The sequence below is a fragment of the Ranitomeya variabilis genome, chromosome 3, assembly GCF_051348905.1.
Source record: "Ranitomeya variabilis isolate aRanVar5 chromosome 3, aRanVar5.hap1, whole genome shotgun sequence".
Lineage (NCBI taxonomy): Eukaryota > Metazoa > Chordata > Amphibia > Anura > Dendrobatidae > Ranitomeya > Ranitomeya variabilis.
Window position 1 is genome coordinate 268,151,751 of NC_135234.1, and position 17,697 is coordinate 268,169,447.

General features: G+C 43.4%; 1 protein-coding gene across 8 annotated transcripts in view; it reads right to left on the bottom strand.

Annotated features, from left to right (window-relative positions):
- DCAF6 (DDB1 and CUL4 associated factor 6) overlaps positions 1-17,697 on the bottom strand; it is a 618,531-nt gene that overhangs the window by 407,409 nt on the left and 193,425 nt on the right. For all 8 annotated transcript variants that reach the window (XM_077295474.1, XM_077295473.1, XM_077295472.1 and 5 more), the window contains exons 9-10: positions 14,658-14,751; positions 4,761-4,868 (exon numbers count right to left, since the gene is read on the bottom strand). In XM_077295474.1, coding sequence (XP_077151589.1) covers positions 4,761-4,868; positions 14,658-14,751 — 202 coding nt within the window. The remainder of the gene's footprint in view (positions 1-4,760; positions 4,869-14,657; positions 14,752-17,697) is intronic.

Sequence of the window (17,697 nt, forward strand, 5' to 3'; positions counted from 1 at the left end):
CAGGCTAAGGCGATAAGTAAGTGGATGCCTAATAGCTCCCTACCTAATTCCGAGAGTCATTTAATTCATTCTGCCCGGATTGATTGCCCACTGGGATTTTTGGAGATGGAGAAAGTTGGTGCTTGTCGTCTGTTGCCTATGCTCCGGCTAGCGAGATTGGTATGGAGACAAATAAAAAGAATTATTAAATTTGTGGATGTCATAGCTGAAATGCCACTGTGGAATAATGGTTATATACCAGAATTACTAAATCACCCATCCACTGATTTCTGGGTCTCCCGTGGTGTTCTCTCGGTGAGTGACATACATAACCAGGGGGTTTTTGTAACCTTTGAACAATTACAAAATAATTACAACATCCCTAGGTCTCAATTCTTCCGGTATTTACAACTAAGGTCAGCTTTCCAATCGCACATACCAAATGTAGGTACGGGTCGGGCGATCTCTTCTTTACCTTTGATAGGTATCCTCAACTCACAGGGTCCTCAAGGACTCATTTCCTCTCTATATACATATCTACTATCCGTGGGAGATGGGTCTGTCATCAATTCTGTCAAGGGGAAATGGGAGGAACTCCTTCCCGATGTACTGGGAGAGGAATGGGAAGATATTCTTGAATCTTCAACTTAAGTTTCCCCTTCAATCAATAATAGGATGACCCAGTTATATATCATATATCAGGCCTATTTGACCCCGACGCGACTCTTTAAAATGGACCGCTTACATTCGTCAGATTGCTTACGGTGTCATATGCCTGATGCAGATTTTGTTCATATGATTTGGAGGTGCCCTGTAGTTCTCCATTACTGGAGAGAGGTAACGACATTATTAACGTCTTTATTGTCGATCCCTGTCCCGCTCGAACCATTGACCTGTTTGTTCGGGGTATGGGATACGGAGACTTGGGATCATTATACTGGGATCTTTCTCCGAGAGACGCTCTTTTTGGCAAGGAAGGTATTAGCGTTAAGATGGATGGGTGGCTCCCCCCCGACCCTTAAAGTTTGGATTGATCTGGTGAATTCAATTATCCCATATGAAAAAACAATGTATCACAGTAGAGGATGTCCAGGTAAATTCGAGAAGATATGGGGCGAATGGAATTCCTCTTGTCGTACTCTATAGTCTGCACTGACTAGACATCTACATGGGAAGGTGGGCTTGTGGTTTTCGGGGGCATCGCTCATAGAGCAGGATTTAAATCTGTTTTTCTTTCGGCGACTTACTGTTAATGGTTAAAGTTGTTAAAGTTGTATAATAGGTATTTTCTTATAAGGAACTAATGATTTACCATGCACATTCCATTACCTTTGTAACTTCTGGTATGATGATGTTTTGCAACTGTTTGTATTTCATGGTATAATCAATGACGATAATTGCAAATGTGTGCAATGTTTGTTTATTCTGAACTAATAAACAAATAAAAAAAAAAAAGATAGCATATAGAGGACGATTATGTTCAGCTTGAGTTTTCCCAAAAAACAGTATGTCATCACTGTAATTACAGGCATTTGGAATGTGTTGAATGACGCTCCTTTTCGTATCCTGAAAAATTTCCGCTGCTGAGCAGATCCCAAAAGTCAATCTTTTGTATCTTCTGAGACCCACATGGGTGGAAAATGTTGTTAAGTATCTGGATTCTGGGCTCAATTCTATTCTTCAATTGATGATAGCCCTTATTGAGGTCAAGCTTTGAAAAAAACGATTGCTCCATTGAATAAATTAATAATGTCATCAATTGTGGGTGAGATGTGTCTTTCCCTTTGAATAGCAGTGTTGGGAAGGCGCATGTCAACACACAGTCTCACCTGCTCTGGAGTCTTTGGTTTTGGAACTACCACAAGTGGAGAGACCCACGGAGTGGGACCAGAAACAGTTTCAATGACATCATCATCCATGAGTAATTGGAGTTCCTTTTCTACCTTCTTTCTCAGGTGAAATGGAATACGCCTGTGAGCCTGGGCTACTGAACGAACACGGTCATCCACATGAAGATGCATTTGAGAGTCCTTTTATTTTCCCAATCCACTTATTAGGGAGGGAAAACTGTTCACCATGGCTTGTACATCCAGGTCCGCAGGGTCAGTTATGGTATGAATAATCTGGATGAGTCCTAGCTTCAAGGCAGTATGATAGCTGAGAAGACAGCCTCCCGATCCTTGTAATGTGTGAAAAGTGGTTTTCTGCCTATTTTCTTTATGGCTAAGTTCAGCATCAAATTGTCCCATTGTAACTAAAGGTGTTTTAGATCCATATGGAAAGATTTTAGTATGCACTTGCTGTAAGACTGGCTTTGTTTTCAATTGTTCATAAGCATTGCTGTCTATGATATCCACCGAAGCTCCTGTATCTATTGTAAAGGTGATATCCGTGTTGCAGATGGTGAGTGTAATACATGGAGACTGCACTCAGCCAGTGACAGAAGTCGTGAACACATAGTTCTCATCCACACACATTTCTTCTATATCTTGATTTACCATTTTTATATTTACAGGCTTTGTCATTGGCAGAGGAGACTTGTTGGGCGCTGATTTGCAGACAACTACAAAATGGTTCCCTTTTCCACATTTACTGCAAGTTTGTCCTATAGCGGGACATTTATTCATGTGGTGAGGAAAATCTTGTCCACATCTATAACATTTCTTCTGTTTCGGGGCTTGCTTGCCTTGTGCACTGTTATGTTTGAGATTATGCACATGTAAATTATCCCCATTCTCCATTGCAGTTGCCTGATGATCTGCTATCGCTATAGCACTGGCCATCTTGAGTAAATCATACAGAGAGAGATCCTGCTGCAGAGCTTTACGCCTTATGTTATTAGACGAGCAGGTGACAATTACTTGAGTTAGGATTTAATCATCTACGTCAGTAAATGCACACCCATGTGCTAGTTCTTTTAGCCGGGTGACATAGGTGTCTATGGATTCTTCTGGAAGCTGCTTGGCAATACTGAACTTGTATCTTTCATATCTGATGTTTTGTTTAGGGTTCAAGTAGTCAGTGAGAGCTTTGGAGCAGTTGCTGTACGTGTCTGTCTCTGCTGCCGGTAATGTGCTGTATATGTGATAGACTCCTGTGCTCACGCAATGCAGGAACACAGCCCTCTTTCTTTTCTCCCCTTTTATGTCCATTGCTTCCAGGAAGTTCTCAAACCGGTTTAGCCATTTTCTCCAGTTATGAGAGAGATTAGTGACATCAGTCATATCAAACTGGGGGAACGTGTGCAAGTATTCAGCCATGATGTAGTCTCTCAGTGACGCTGGCGTGTGAAGCAGTAAAGCAGGGGTCAGTACACACAGCAGCAGGTGATTGAATCCCATCCTCGTCGCCAGTTGTAATGTCCACACGGTGCAAGGAATTTAAGAGAGTAAGCTTTAACTGTAGTTTATTCGTCTCCTCTTTCCTCCAGCACACAGCATAACATTTTCTCCTCAGGCTAGAACTGAAACTGAACATCAACTCCCGCCCTCACTTTCTTAAAGAGACAGATCTAATCATTATACATTACACCGTCTAGTCGGCACATGACCACATGTATGCAAGTCATATACTTGCACTCACATGCTTGCCGCCAGCACTGAAAAATACTAACAGCACGCAGTGAGCGCGATGTGGGGATTCACAAGTCTACAGTCACATAGAGACTGCAGAAGGCCAAATAACCACTTTAATGGGTATATCTGGGACTTTACAAAAAAACAAAAAATGTATCTAAGAACTAACAGGCAGGTAATGGCAACTTACCTGCCTGTTGTGCACAGCGTCATACTTCCCTGGCACAGGGCAGTCACAGACAACTCCTGCCAGGGATTCGGTTCCCTCAGCTGATGCGACGGGGCGGGACTTCCGAGGTAATTTTGATTGACAGCCGGCTTCCCCAGTTAGGCAGTGGGGATTCGGCTGTCAATCAAAATGACTTTGGAAGTCCTGCCCTATTGAGAGAGGGGACTGGAAAAGAAGCCTCCGCTCTGTAGATGTGATGTCTACAGAAGGAGCAGAATGCCCGGCAGGAGCGGTCTGTGACTGCTCTGTGCCGGGGAAAAAAGGTGCAGGGCACAACATGCAGGTAAGATGCAATTACCTACCTGTGATTCTATATATAATTTGCATTTTCTAAAGCCCCGCATATCCTCTTTAAACACAAAATCTGAAGAGTTACATATTTATACATGAAAGGACATAGGAAGTGTGCAGGAAATAAGAGAACTTGTGTAAGAAAATCAAAATGAGAGCTACAAATATATTTCGCCACAAGTAAAACTATCTTTAAAAAAATAAATAAATAAATAAATGACTTGTTATCTCCTATGAAAATTGCTGACTTATCCTGAGGATAAGTCATCAATACCAAATTGGTGGGAGGGTCACCACCTGGCAACCACGCCAATTACCAGTTATCAGCTCCGGCAGCAGTCCAATCTAAAGACCGCAGAGAGTGGAACAACACAGCTCTGTACAAGGTTTAGTGGCTAAGGCTGACTACCGCAGCTCAGCTACTATTCACTAGAAAGGGATAAGTTATCAATAGAGTAATCGACAAAGTGTATTGTTTCACGTAAAAATTTGATGCATGTAATTAATTAGATCACAGTTTGTGTAGTGCAGGTACCTAGAAACATACTGATGTTTGTTGGGAGTTTTCATCTCACCTGTCCTGTTATGTGTGGACAGGCCTTATGTATTTTCTCATTGAAGGGAAATGTTCCTGTGGATATTGGAAATATATGTAGCTACAGATATTGTCTTGCTTGGGAATTTACCTCTGTTTTGATTTCTTCCTCTTCGTGTAACCTCACTTGCTTCTTCAAACCATCTTGAAAGCATGTCAGACATTCTTTGCATTAGCGATGCATTAGTCACCTGATCACCTAGAAGTAGTAAACATTTATGGCAAATATCTTTAAAAGTAACTGTCACTTTAACTTATTACATACTGTAAATCAACTTTACACATGAAAATAAGCTTTATAATATATCTTATGAGAAATCTGCTCCATTTTCCACCAGGACCAATCGTTCATTCTCAAAATTATCAATTCACTGGAGAAATGTGTATTCAGTGAAGAGAGATTGTTACATTAGGCTACGTTCACATTTGCGGTCCTCGCCGCAGCGTCGGGCGCCGCAGCGGCGCCGCATGCATCATGCGCCCCTATATTTAACATGGGGGCGCATGTACATGCGGTGCACTTGCGTTTGGCGCCGCATGCGTCCCTGCGGCGCCCGCGTCGGGGCGCAGAGGACGCAGCAAGTTGCATTTTTGCTGCGTCCGAAATCAATGAAAAAAAGGACGCATGCGGCGCAAAACGCAGCGTTGTGCATGCGTTTTGCCGCGTTTTTGTTTGCGTTGTGCGCTGCGGCGCCGACGCTGCGGCGCACAACGCAAATGTGAACGTAGCCTTACTGAGATAGGAGATAACAGATGCTACTGCTAGATTAACCGAACATTATCTGCAATGTAACAATCCGTCTTCACTGAATACAGATTATACCCAGGAATTGAGAATTTTGAGAATAAATTAGTCCTGGCAGAGAAAAAGGCAGATTTATCTGATAAGATCTATTACAAAGTTTCTTATTATAATGTGCAGTACTATTGCCGCTGTCAGTAGATAAATTCCAAAAGGATTATAATTTCTGCTTTTCTAGCACTTAGGGACTCTTTATATGGAATCTGCAAACTATTCTAGGAAAATCTGAGCTCGAGGAGGCAAACAGTGCTCCGTCCCTCCCGAGTATCGCCATATGGCTTTAGGCTACCTTCACATTTGCGTTGTGCGCCGCAGCGTCGGCGCCGCAACGCACAACGCAAACAAAAACGCAGCAAAACGCATGCACAACGCTGCGTTTTGCGCCGCATGTGTCCTTTTTTTCATTGATTTTGGACGCAGCAAAAATGCAACTTGCTGCGTCCTCTGCGCCCGGACGCGGGCGCCGCAGGGACGCATGCGGCGCAAAACGCAAGTGCGACGCATGTCCATGCGCCCCCATGTTAAATATAGGGGCGCATGACGCATGCGGCGACGCTGCGGCGCCCGACGCTGCGGCGCAGACCGCAAATGTGAACGTAGCCTAAGTAGTACTGTACAGCCACATATGGGGCATTGCCAGGTTCAGCAGAAATTGTGGGACAAATTCTGGTGCCATTTTATCTATTTCTCAGCATGAAAATGTAAAACTTGGGGCTAACACACAATCTTGGTGGTAAAATTGTAATTGATTTTATCTTCACTGCGCAATGGTATAAAAGTCTGTGCCACACCTGTGGTGTCGATATAATCACTGCACCCCTAGATGAATTCACTGAGAGATTTAGTTTGTAAAATGGGGTCACTTACAGGGGGTTCTGCTGTGTTGGCACCTCATGGGCTCCTTCAATGTAACATGGCACCCTCAAACAACTGCAGCAAAATCTGCACTGTAATTTGGCGTTTCTTCCCTTCTGAGATTTGCACTGCGCCTCTAAAGTAGTTTTCGACTACATATGGGGTGACGGTGAACTCAGGAGAAATTGCACAACAAATTTTGGTGTCCATTTTTCCATGTTACTCTTGTGAAAATACAAAATTTGGAGCTAAAAAAGATTTTTGAGGAAAAAATGTGATTTCTTTATTTTCACAGCTTAACTTTATAAACTTCTGTGAAGCACCTGTGGGTTCAAGGTGCTCAATACACATCTAGGTAAGTTCCCTAAGGGGTCTAGTTTCCAATATAGTGTCACTTGTGGGGGGTTTCCACTGTTTAGGCACATCAGGGCCTCTCCAAACGTGACATGGCGTCCTCTAATTATTCCAGCAAATTTTACATTCAAAAAGTAAAAATAGCGTTCCTTCCCGTCCAAGCCCTCCTGTGTTCCCAAACAGTAGATTTCCCCCACTTATGGGGTATCTGCATGCTCAGGAGAAATTCCACAAATTGTATGGTCCATTTTCTCCTGTTACCCTTACAAAAGTAAAAAAAAATTAGGTCTAAAGAAAAAATTTTGTGAAAAAGTAAATGTTTATTTTTCCTTCCACATTCCAAAAATTCCAGTGAAGCATCTGAATGGTTAATAAACTTCATGAATGTGGTTTTGAGCACCATGAGGGGTGCAGTTTTTAGAATGGTGACACTTTTGGGTAATTTCCGCCACATAGGCACCCCAAAGTCACTTCAAATGTGAGGTTGTCCCTAAAAAAATGGTTTAGTTGTAAAAATGAGAAATTGCTGGTCAACTTTTAACCCTTAGAACAAAAAAATAATATTTCAAAGATTGGGCTAATGTAAAGTAGACATTTGGGAAATGTTATTTATTAACTATTTTATGCGATATGACTCTCTGATTTAAGGGCATAACATTTTTTAAAAGATTGAAAATTGTGAAATTTTCTAAATTGTTGCCAAATTTCTATTTTTTTTTATTACAAATAAACGCAAGTCATATCAAAGAAATATTACCACTAGCATGAAGTACAATATGTCACCAGAAAAGAAACTCAGAATTAGTGGGATCCATGGAAGTGTTCCAGAGTTACGAACTCAAAGTGACAGCGGTCAGAATTGCAAAAATTGGCCTGGTCTGGAAGGTGAAAACAAGCTTCGGGGTGGAGGGGTTAAACCTTTACATAACAGGCAATTTTATGTTTTTGCTTTTTCATATTTTTTCCTCTTTTTTTTTCCAAGAGCCATATATTTTATATATTTTTGTTGACATAGCTTTTAAAAGTGGGCTAAAATGGAAAAAATAAATGCAATTTCGCCTTTCAGTTCATGTCATCCATCGTATGGTAAAAGTAGGAATTAATCCTAACTGTAATGTAATTTCCAGGAGTCCATACTGACAGCACCACCAGGAGGTTGTCCTTCATATCCTTGATAGGGACAGGAAACACAGAAGAGGTGAAATAGCCCCTCCCCACCTCCACCCTTCAGTGTCTTTTCCAAGTACCACACCAGAATGGATGCAACGCCATTTTATTAAATTTACATTACAAATGTTTTACACCACATCAGATAGAAAATATACGGGAGGGAATATAAGGGGTGCTGTCAGGATGGACTCCTGGAAATTACATTACCGGTAGGGCTAATTCCTACTTTCCCAGGACGTCCCTCCTGACAGCACCACCAGGAGAAGTACCAAATAAGTACCATTAGGGCGGGATTACTGCTTGGAGGACTTTCCTCCCAAAGGCCGTCTGTTGGTTTGACAGAACGTCCAGTTTGTAATGACTACAAAAAGTATCTATTTTAGACCAAGTTGCGGCCCTGCAAATTTGATCCATGGAAGCCCCTGCACTCTCTGTCCAAGAAGCCGAGACTGCTCTCAGCGAGTGGGTCTTAAGGCCTTCAGGCGGAATTTTTCCTGCCGAGGAGTATGCTGTGGAAATGGCCAGTTTTATCCACCTAGCTAAGGTGGCTTTTGATGCCTTCCTTCCTCTATTTTTCCCTGCCATCTGGACGAAGAAATTTGAATCTAGTCTCCACCCTTCTGTGAGTTTCAGGTATTGTAGGACTGTTCTTTTAACATCCAGAGAATGGAGTGCACGTTCTTTTTCGTTTTCATAGTCCTGACAGAAGGTGGGCAGTATTATTTCCTGGCTCCTATAAAAGTCAGTTACTACCTTTGGAAGGAAGGCCGGATCTAGCTTAAGAATGATACAGTCGTCCTCCTGTATCCTTAGATATGGGTCTTTTATGGAAAGGGCTTGAATTTCCCCTATCCGTCTGGCTGAGGTTAGGCTGGGTTCACATTGCGTTAATGGCAATCCGCTGACGGCATCCGTTTCATAGCGGCACTAACGCTATGTAACGGATGTGTTAGCGCAGCCATTGACTGCCATTATGTAGCGCATCGCTAACGCATGTCACAATCGGCATGCATTAGCGATGTGCCACCATTCTGTGATGGACCCTCAGACGCAGTCTGCAGCATTTTCGGGTCTGTCACTAGCACAGATGAAGCATCTGCGCTATCGCGATCGCATAACGCGATCTTTTTCGGCACTTGAGTTAACGCAGTCCGTTTATCGCATGCGTTGAACGGACTGCACTAACGCAATGTGAACCTAGCCTTATTGCCACCAGGAACACTGTTTTAAGTGTTACCAATCTGAGATCTGCCTGATCTAGGGGTTCGTAAGGATTTTCCCATAAATTATTCAGGACTAAATTTAGGTCCCAAGGAGGGACGGAACTACGTATTGTAGGTCTAATACGTTGAGTGGCTCTAATAAACCTTACCACCCAAGGGTGTTCTACCAGCGGGTAATCCAAGAAGGAGCTCAGAGCCGAGATTTGTACTTTTAGAGTACTGGGCTTTAGACCCTTGTCAAAGCCAGCCTGAAGAAAATCTAAGATTTGAGGAATATCAGGTCCCTGTTTAAGGGAAATTGGGCCTGTACAAAATGAGCAGAATTTTTTCCATATGGCTGAAGTGACTGGCTTCCTACTCTTTTGTAAGGTAGATATGACTGATTCTGAGAGGCCACTCAATTTTAGCATTTCCTTCTTAGGATCCAGGCTGAAAGCTGTAGGAATTCTAGACTGTGATGAACAAGAGGGACCTGTGTCAGGAGATTTTGTTGTAGTGGTAGAAGGATTGGATCTTCCACCGCCATCTGCTTTAGTACTGGAAACCAGCTTCTCCTGGGCCAGTACGGCGCTATTAGAATAACCGTCGTCAGACTCTCCTGAATCTTCCGTAGAACTCTCAGAATTAAGGGCAGTGGAGGGAAGGCATAAGCCAGTTCCATATCCCAATCCTGGGCTAAGGCAGCCACTGCTGTCGGGTTGTCTCCTGGATTTAGTGAAAAGAAGCGTCTTGTTTTTGAATATATCCTTGAAGCGAACAAATCTATCTCTGGGAAGCCCCAGATGTCGTTAAGATGTAGAAAGACTTCTTGGTTTAAGGCCCACTCTGTGGGTTGGATTTTCTTCCTGCTGAGAAAATCTGCCACCTGGCTTCTTTCGCCCTTCAAATGTACCGCCGTTAGGGATCTTACATTGAGTTCTGCCCAAGAGAATATTATGTTTGTTAAGTCTTGAAGATGACGGTGTCTGGAAGATCCTTGATGTAGGATGAAAGAGACTGTAGTTGAATTGTCAGAGAATATTCTGACGTGAAGGTCGTTGAGCTGTTGCTGAGATCTGCTCAGTGCTTCCCAAACTGCTCTGAGTTCTCTGAAGTTTGAGGAGCTGTCGCTTATCCATAAGGGCCATGTTCCCTGAAGATAACGACCTTCTATATGAGCTCCCCAGCCGCTGAGACTTGCGGCCGTAGATATATTTATGCATGGAGACACTCACCAGGGTTTGCCCTGCTGCAGATTTGAGATGTTGATCCACCAGGACAGGAAGCATCTTCCTTCTATGGATATTTTGTCGTCCAATGACGTCTGTTTTCCGTCCCATCTGGCAAGTTTGTCTTGCTGTAATCCCCTTGAGTGGAACTGACTCCACTGGATGCACGGAATGCATGAGGTCATCAGGCCCAGTAGTCTCATGGGGAAAAGACAGTACACCACTATCAGGAAGGCCAACATCTGAGCTTCTCGTGTTTCGGCTAGCTGTTGTGAGCTGTAAGAAATGAATACTCTTTCTCCGAGTCCAGAAGGACCCCCAAGAAGGTTTTCCTCTTTTCTGCTTCTAGACTCGACTTTTTTAGATTTATTACCCATCCCAGGGTTTCCAGAAGTGACATAGTCCACTTCCATCTGCTGTCGTGAGTCTGCCACCAACAACAGGTCGTCCAAGTACGGCACTATAAGGATATTTTTTGTCCGTAGGAAATCCATTGCCTCTGCCATGAGTTTGGTAAAGATTCTCGGAGCTGATGAGAGTCCAAATGGCAGACACCGAAATTGGAAATGAAGAATTTTCCCTCGGTCTTTTATAGCGAACCTGAGGTATTTCTGGTGTAGAGGATGAATGGGCACATGATAATATGTACTTTTGAGATCCATTGTACACATTACTGAATCTTTCTTTATTAATGGTATGACGGATCTGATGGTCTCCATTTTAAAACGTTTGTAAAGGAGCCACTGGTTCAGTGGTTTTAAGTTTATTATGGTCCGGTACTCGCCTCCTGGCTTTTTTATAGAAAAGAGACTGGAATAGTGGCCATAGAGTTGTTCCGACAGGGGAACCGGAACTATGGCTCCTATTTGTATGAGTTCTTGTATGTCTTCTAAAAGTTTTTGATGGACCTCCGGAGATTGGCTGCGGGTCAGACAATATCTTCTCTGGGGTATTTGAGTAAATTTTATTTAGTACCCTTGAGAGACTGTTTGGAGTATCCAATGGTTTTGGGTAATACCCTGCCATCCTTGCATGAACCGATGAAGTCTTCCTCCAATGCGCCTGCCGTCATTGTTTACCTGACCCGGTCCCTTGGTCACAAAAGGAGCCTCTACCCCTGCCTCCTTTAGGGTAGCTCCACCTTCCGGTTTTACCCTTACCACTATAATCCTGCCTTGGATTGAATCGGGGCCTCCGGTACACTGGCTTTTTGTTTTGTTTCTGTTCTGGGAAGCCCTTCTTTTTAATCAGATGCTTTGTCCAGTAAATCATCCAATATTGGGCCAAATACATAGAGACCAGAAAATGGGATTGAGCAAAGTTTATTTTTGGATTGAGTATCTCCTGACCATGACCTTAACCATACCGCACTCCTTGCGGCATTAAACAATGCATTGCCCCTGGCTGCAAAGCGGACTGACTTACCGAGGCATCTGCCATGAAATCAGTTGCCATCTTCAGCAGTGGTAAGGATCTTAAAATTTCCTCTCTGGGAGTTTTATTTTTTATTTGGGTTTCCAATTCTTCAACCCATATACACATTGACCTTACTACTGAGGTCACCGCTACATTAGCCTTCATAATTGCTGCTGAAGCTTCCCATGATTTTTTAAGGAGGTCCTCCGCTCTTCTGTCCATCAGGTCCTTAAGGCCGGAGGAATCTTCGAATGGGATGGCTGTCTTCTTTGACACTCTGGCTACTGGTATGTCAATTTTCGATTTTCGGAACCGTTTCCCACATCTTAGTATCCTCAGGATTAAAGGGAAGTCGGAATTTAAAGTCTTTTGGGACTAAAAGTTTTTTCCCCACATCTTCCCATTCCTCTAATATCATGGCTAATATGTGATTATTCATGGGGAAGACCCTATCTCTTCGAGCCCTTAGTCCTCCGAACATTTCGTCCTGGACTGTCATTGGCTCCGTGGCTTCTTCCACTTTTATGGTGTTTCGGACTGCCTGTAACAGGGTGTCCGTGTCTTCGGAAGAAAATAAATATCTCCTCCGATCACCGGAAAAAAGTACAGAGGAAGATTTGCCTTCCGCTGAGTCTAGATCAAAGTAGCCTGATACTTCTCCTTCCTCGGAGCTTGGATCCATGTCCAATCTGGGTCTCTTAGGCGAGGGAACCTGGGGCGGTTCAGTAGTGGCTATAGTGGCCTGAACCTCTTCTCTGATCATGCTGCGTATATTATCCAATAAGGATTATTGCTCTTGTTTGAGCAGCTTGGCGATGCATGACTCGCACAGCTTTTTTTCATATACATCTGGAAGTCTCGTGGCACATAATGGGCACTTATTAGATCTTCTCTTGACCGCTGTTGTGGAGCGCTTAGTCGTTTCCTTATCCTAGAAAATACGGAAAAGGAAGGTCCTATAGCTAACTGTGTATAGACTGCCTTGGAAGATGCTATCGTAGCTCACTCACGTGGTACAAGGAAGATTCGGACTGGACGTCAGGACGGCTAGCACTCTCCATTTTACTGGGTCAGTGTGTGCTTTCAGCTGTCGGTCTTAAATAGTCTGTCTTACCCGACTTTGAGACATCTGAATCGTCCTCCTTCCGATCACAGCTGCTCCTCGTTTGGATCCTGCTGTCGCTTCTGACAGCGCATGTGCCCTGTGGAACGCACCCTGGATACTGGATCTTTGCTTGGCAGCTGCACCCCCTCCTGGAGCGCCCGCCGGCCCATTCAGTGCTGCTCCTGGAAGTCGTCACCACGCGACTTCCAGTGTCATGGCGCCGCTTTGGAGGGAGACGCCGACCCGGCGAGCGGCAACTTCCCAGCCACCTGCAGTGGCGCCGCATCGCCGGAACAAGCATCGCGGACACCCGCCCGTAGGGCACTGCGCAGCAGCTGCAGCCCAGTGTCCTCGAAGGGAACGTGGCTGAAATCGGGAGCACTCGCTCTACCGACCGCTGAGGGACCTCTCGTGGTATCAGCGGTATTGAGGGCATACCATCTCGCCCTCTGCCCCAAACCCACTGCAGGAGCTGGAGCTCAGGTAACCTATATCTTCGCACATCCTGTGCTCCTCTTCCAGCGTCTGTCCCTGATAGGGACAGGAAAAACACTGAAGGGTGGAGGTGGGAAGGGGCTATTTCACCTCTTCTGTGTTTCCTGTCCCTATCAAGGATATGAAGGACAATCTCCTGGTGGTGCTGTCAGGAGGGACATCCTGGGAAAATAACATTGCAGAATTATTCTTCACACCAGTATGAATACGGCATTCCCAAATTTGCATAGATTGTTTTTTCACCGTAAAAAAAAATTCAGAAGCTGGGGAGCTGACATTTTCATCAATATTATTTTGAGGCACATATGACGTTTTGATCATCTTTGGGTTGTGACTCAACACAATTCAGGCATTTTGTTTGTTTTTTTCGCTTTACAACATTTACCGTGTGAGACAATTCATTTTTAATTGGAATAACCTGAACTTTTTCGGAAGTGGAGATACCAAATATATATACATTTTTTTCATTATTTTTACTAGGGGATGTAATTATTCAAATGTACATATATATTTAAAAACAAACAAACAAAAAAAAAAACTTGTTTTACTTGAACCTGCGATCGTTTAATTGCTTATGGTACATGCTGCAGTATTACAGTATACTGTAAATTGCACCCTTCTGTGGAGTGGTGCTCTACAAAAACCTATAGCCATCTCCACAATAAAAGTAAGCAAACCTTGTATAATCTTATAATGCAGTTATATCATCCTTCAGCTGTTCCCAACTTTACGCCAACATACTCACAGTAGGTTATCGAGAAATAGACAATTGCTTTTCAAACGTCATGTCATTATCTCTACACACCCCAATACTGTACTATTATAGAATATAGCACAAGTTTGCAGGTTCAAATCCCAGCATGGGACTAAAGCAGTGAAAAAAAAGTTTATAAAAATATTGAAACAATGTAATCATCGCCCCCTTTTGCCAGTATAAAAATAATAAATATATTTGCTATTGATGGGTATGTAAAAGTCTGATCTATCAAATTATAAAATTAATTGACCTGTATGCTAAATCCTCAAAAAAAATTAAAAAAAATGCATTTATACAAATCCAGACAGAAATGCACAGCTCTATCAATTGTATAGTAAATGTATGACGTCATTCAAAGACATAACTCAAAAGAAAAAAAAAAAACAAGCCCTCACACAGGGCTTCACAAATGAAAAATGTAAACGTTATGGATCTTTGAAAATGACAAACTAAAATCAAAAACAAAAATTGACAGTGGCCGGAAGAAATTAAGGTTTTTGACATAAAAATGTTGAAAGTCAAACCAAAAAAAACTTCCCAAACAGCATAACTATGTATTGGCAAAAATGTTAAACCTAATAGATAACAAAATATTATACATACCATCTCTTTCTCGTTCACTTTCAGGTCTTGATCTGGGTCCTGTATCTGACCAATCGCCTCGCAATCTGAGGCGCTTAAGTGGTGGTTGTCGTACCTTAATGAAAAAGATATTATAGTCGTTAAAGGGAACCTGTCATTAGATTAATGCTGCCCGAACCAACGGCAGCATGAATTAGAGCCTGGCTGTGTGACTGAAGCCAGGTATGTTTTACTCTGAAATGTAGTTGTGTTTTAGAGGAAATATAGTTTGAAAAGCCGACAGGGAACCATTGGGAGAGACGGGACGATGCGGCAGTTTTTCTTTGAAATGGTGCAGTAAAAGATACCTTACTACAATCTTGAAGCTAGGTTCTGATCCATGCTACCCATGGTTTGGGCAGTATGAATCTAATGACATGATAACGTTAATATACATCATCCTTTAATATGTATTCAGATTCCGCAATGAGAAAAGCAAACTATACACTACAGAAACTTGTCAGCCGCGAGCAACCTGCTGCTAAAGAAGGAAAACTACAGGAAGATCTGGCTTCAGTAACATTACCATTAAATGCCTGCAACCCACAATCTCCATTGGGTAATTATTCCATGTCTTTGGCCGATTTCAGCTCAGTTATGTTGCTCAGTGTTGTTTTTGTTTCCAATTCTGCTTTAGAGTGGGAAAGTTTGTTACATTTATTACTTACTGTACAGTGGTATTTTCACGATTTGACTGATTCGTGACATGGGACCAGAGGGCACCTTTCCTGGCCCTAACACTTGGGGGTGCCCTAGCTCACCCTGCTCCCCGGGATACTTCAGATGGCGAAGATGTCGGGGCCGCCACCCTTGCCTTATCTCCTAGAACAGCCCTTCGTCTGTCCCCTTCACCCACCCAGGAAAGAGGCGCTACGGTGTACCGCAGTACACCAACCCGACAGACAGGGTAACAAAGACAAGGGTAAACTGAAAACTACACACACAAAATATACACTCACATATAACCGAGGTATTCCATACCAGGGTGTGTAGGGAGGGGAAAGAAAGTTAAACAGGGAAGGATAAGTAATTTCCAAGCATACAAACCAGAAAACAGTTGCTAATAAATTCCTCCAGCTCTCCTTCACAACACCAACTTCTCACACTCCAAGATCATGTAGCTATTGCTAACTCTGATGATGACTTGGTAATTGAGCCCAGATTTTATAGGGAATAAAAGTGGCTAACCGAGCACAGCTGCATGTAGGAGTATTCCAATATGGCCAATTAAACCCTGTTCTGCGGGAAGAAATAAACACATTTAATACACTGAAGTACTTCTTCTCAGCGTAGTAAAAGCAACCAGACACTGCAGTCTTCTGGCTCCGTTCCGTTGCGGTAACCCCGTGACAGTACCCTCTCTTCCAAGCCGGCCCTCTGGAACCTCAGGGCCAGGTTTATCCGAGTGTGCAATATGAAAAGCCTGAACCAGTCTGGCCGCATGGACGTCAGAAGCTGGTACCCACATACTCTCATCAGGACCGTACCCCTTCCAATGTACCATGTATTGAAGCAACCGACAAACAAGACGAGAGTCTAAGACTTTTGCCATCTGGAACTCCAGATTACCATCAATATTGATAGGAGAAGGTGGTAGAGGCCAATGTACTGCAGATGCCACGTACCTTTTGAGGAGAGAACGGTGAAAAACATTATGGATTCTAAAAGTAGGTGGTAAAGCAAGGCGGAACGCTACAGGATTGACGATGGCTAAGATCCTATAAAGGACCGATAAACCTGGGACCCAGTTTCCAAGATGGAACCTTCAGCTTAATGTTCCTCAAGGGCAGCCATACCAAGTCACCAACACACAGGTCCGAACGAACCACACGTCTTCGATCAGCCACACTCTAATAATTTGAGAAAGATGGGTTCTAAATATGTCACTCCCTGCCATACGGTAGAGATGGAAGACGAAAACTGTTCTTCATCCGGTAATCCGGAAGGGTGGTTACCATTGAAAGAACTAAACTGCGGATGGAACCCACATGCCTCGAAAAACGGGGACTTACCGGATGATTCCGGACATCCATTATTTACTGCAAATTCAGCCAACGGTAAGTAAGTAACCCAGTCTTCCTGATTCTCAGACACAAAACATCTGAGATATGTCTCTAAATTCTGATCAACCCGTTCAGTCTGCCCGTTAGACTGTGGGTGAAAATCAGAAGAAAAAGACAAATGGATCCCCAGAGGGTTGCAAAATGCTCTCCAAAATTTGGAGATAAACTGCACCCCGTGATCAGAAACAATATTGGTAGGAATCCCATGCAGTCTAATAATTTCCCTTCCAAAAATTTGAGCAAGAGATTTGGCGTTAGGCAAGGCTGGTAGTGCAACAAAATGACACATTTTGCCAACTCTGTCCACCACCACCAGGATTACAGTGTTCCTCGTAGACAAGGGTAGGTTCATAATAAAATCGACTGATAAGTTAGTCCAAGGTCTGCTGGGAATCTCCAGTGGTTGGAGAGCTCCTGACGGACGATTATGAGAGCTCTTCGAATGCGCACAGATATTGCAGGCGGCAACATACTCCCAAAACATCCTTATGAGCAACCGGCGACCAAAAATTCTGAGTAAGTAGATCCGAGGTGACCTTATTCCCAGGATGTCCAGCCAACACCGTATCATGATGTTCACTGAGGACCCTAAGATGGAGATTGATTGGAACAAATAGTTTACGAAGTGGACAGGTAGCAGGGGCATCCCCCTGAACGTCAACCACCTCTCTTTCTTTCAAGATTGGAGGATATAGACACCATCACTACCCCCTTTTAGAGAATGCACTTATCTCCTCCCCCAGGAAAGCAATGAACAGGACAAGTTTTTGCTCTACGGCCTAAAAGTAGCAAAGTTAAATCTGGTAAAAAATAATGCCCATTTTCCAGTCGTGGTGTAAGACGTTTTGCTGATTCCAAGTATACCAGACTCTTATGACCTGATAACCATCACTGGGTGAACCGCACCCTCCAATAAATGCCGCCACTCCTCAAATGCCCATTTGATAGCTAAAAGTTCC